The following is a 1661-nucleotide window of genomic DNA, read 5'->3' as shown; positions in this document are numbered from 1 at the left end:
AACCTTCTGTTGGTGTCCTTGGTCTTTCCAAACCGTTATGTTTCATAATCAAGTGTTGTAACCTTTGCTTTCCAGATAGCTTACTTATACTGTCTTTTTCATTCAGTTGCTCTCCTGATATCTTGTTAATATATCTTGAGCTAACTAATTGTTCTGACTCAGGAACTTCATTCTGAGACCCTGTGTCAGCAGCACCCACCCTGTGTTTCAAACGCACACAGCTATCATTTTTACGTAGACCATCAACAACGCCAAAGGAATCCTTGCTGTTCAGGTTACGCTGCAACTTCATACTCGACTGCCCCTCTGCTAACATAAAGCTTGGTTTAACATCGAGGGTATCATTATTATTAATATTTGGGGGAAGTGCCATCTTGTAATTTGTCTGTGCAGGGTCATTATTTTCGATTCCAGACACAGTGTTCTGATTAATCTTATTCTTATCTGCAGAGCCAGTCCTCACATGCCTCTGCAGAGTAAGTCTCTTCTCCATTTGTACATTTTCCATGCCCTCCATTGTGTTTGTACCCAACTGGTCACTGCTGGACGCTGGTTTTTTGCTTGCTCCAGTTCTCCTCGGGAGCGTTAATCTACCTTCAGGTTTAAATGCAGTTGATGTATTACCCACTCTTCTACAGGCTGAAATCCTGTTTACTTCCAGAGTCCTATTCTGAGAACAGGAAAGCAGGCTATCCTTTTCTTCTCCTGACACCTGGGATCTCAGTTGCGGAGAGGGCACCTTGCCACTGGTGGGGGTATTCTGTGAAGAAGTCTTCTGCAAAGTTGTGGTACACTGCGCCTCAGAGGAGCTTCTTGCAAACTGTATAAATAGGCATTTTGTCTTCCAGCATGTTAAGATCAGGTTTTTAGTAAGTACAGCAGCTTTTCTAAAAGATTATTTCTACTTACTGCTTCTTAATGAATCTGGGGAGACAAAGAAAAAATTTTTACAATGTTCATGTCCACTGTGAGTTATGTTTCTGTGCATGGGGGGGTCTTTACATGTACTCCAATAAATACGGGGACACAAACACTAATAATATTTAGTCTCCTGATTCATTTACAGTACCCGGGTAAAAAGGGTTTTTTAATATTTCAGTGACTTCTTCCACCAACAGTAGGCTATTTTACTCCTTTTACTGAGGTCTACGATTTGTTTCAGAAGGTAAACCACACATCATGAAGAAGCGCTAGCTGATACAAAGAACAATGTAACTATTTAGGAACTAAGATCACCATGGGCATTTCTTGCAGATAATCTACCACAACACCCAAAGAAAGGAAACTCAAGATCATGCCTCCATTCACTCACAACTATTTTAGTGTTTTACAACTAAGAGACTCCAACAGAACAACAAAATTATTAACATTCAATAGGAAATCTGTGAATGCAAAAAGCAGATTTTCTTTCAGAATTTTGATATGTAATATAAACCCCTCTGTCAGAATAGGGCAGTTACTAAAGGCTATTACAATATGTTCAGACATTATTTTAGATCACTATAGTACACACATCACATGCAGTACATACATAGAAGATACCTAGCCTAGGGGACAGAAGAAAAGCTGTAAAAGGTTCTCCAAACCCTTCCTACACGCAGAGATTTAGAAAGCTGGGTCCATCCAGTCTGTACAGAAAAGAACACTTTTGCTGCTGGGGA

At 40.1% G+C, this 1661-nt stretch overlaps 1 protein-coding gene across 1 annotated transcript in view; it reads right to left on the bottom strand.

Moving 5' to 3' along the window:
• Nucleotides 1–836, bottom strand: part of KIF14 (kinesin family member 14) — a gene marked incomplete at its 3' end in the record, with an annotated part of 28274 nt that extends 27438 nt beyond the window's left edge. The window contains 2 exon segments of the mRNA XM_010144395.1: nucleotides 5–818; nucleotides 820–836. Of these exon segments, the coding sequence (XP_010142697.1) occupies nucleotides 5–818; nucleotides 820–836 (831 nt within the window).
• Nucleotides 837–1661: the final 825 nt, after the last annotated feature.

This window comes from Buceros rhinoceros, unplaced genomic scaffold (genome assembly GCF_000710305.1).
Source record: "Buceros rhinoceros silvestris isolate BGI_N320 unplaced genomic scaffold, ASM71030v1 scaffold2231, whole genome shotgun sequence".
Classification (NCBI taxonomy): Eukaryota; Metazoa; Chordata; class Aves; order Bucerotiformes; family Bucerotidae; genus Buceros; species Buceros rhinoceros.
The sequence above is the reverse complement of the archived record's forward strand: the minus strand, read 5'-3'. Positions and strand labels throughout refer to the sequence as shown.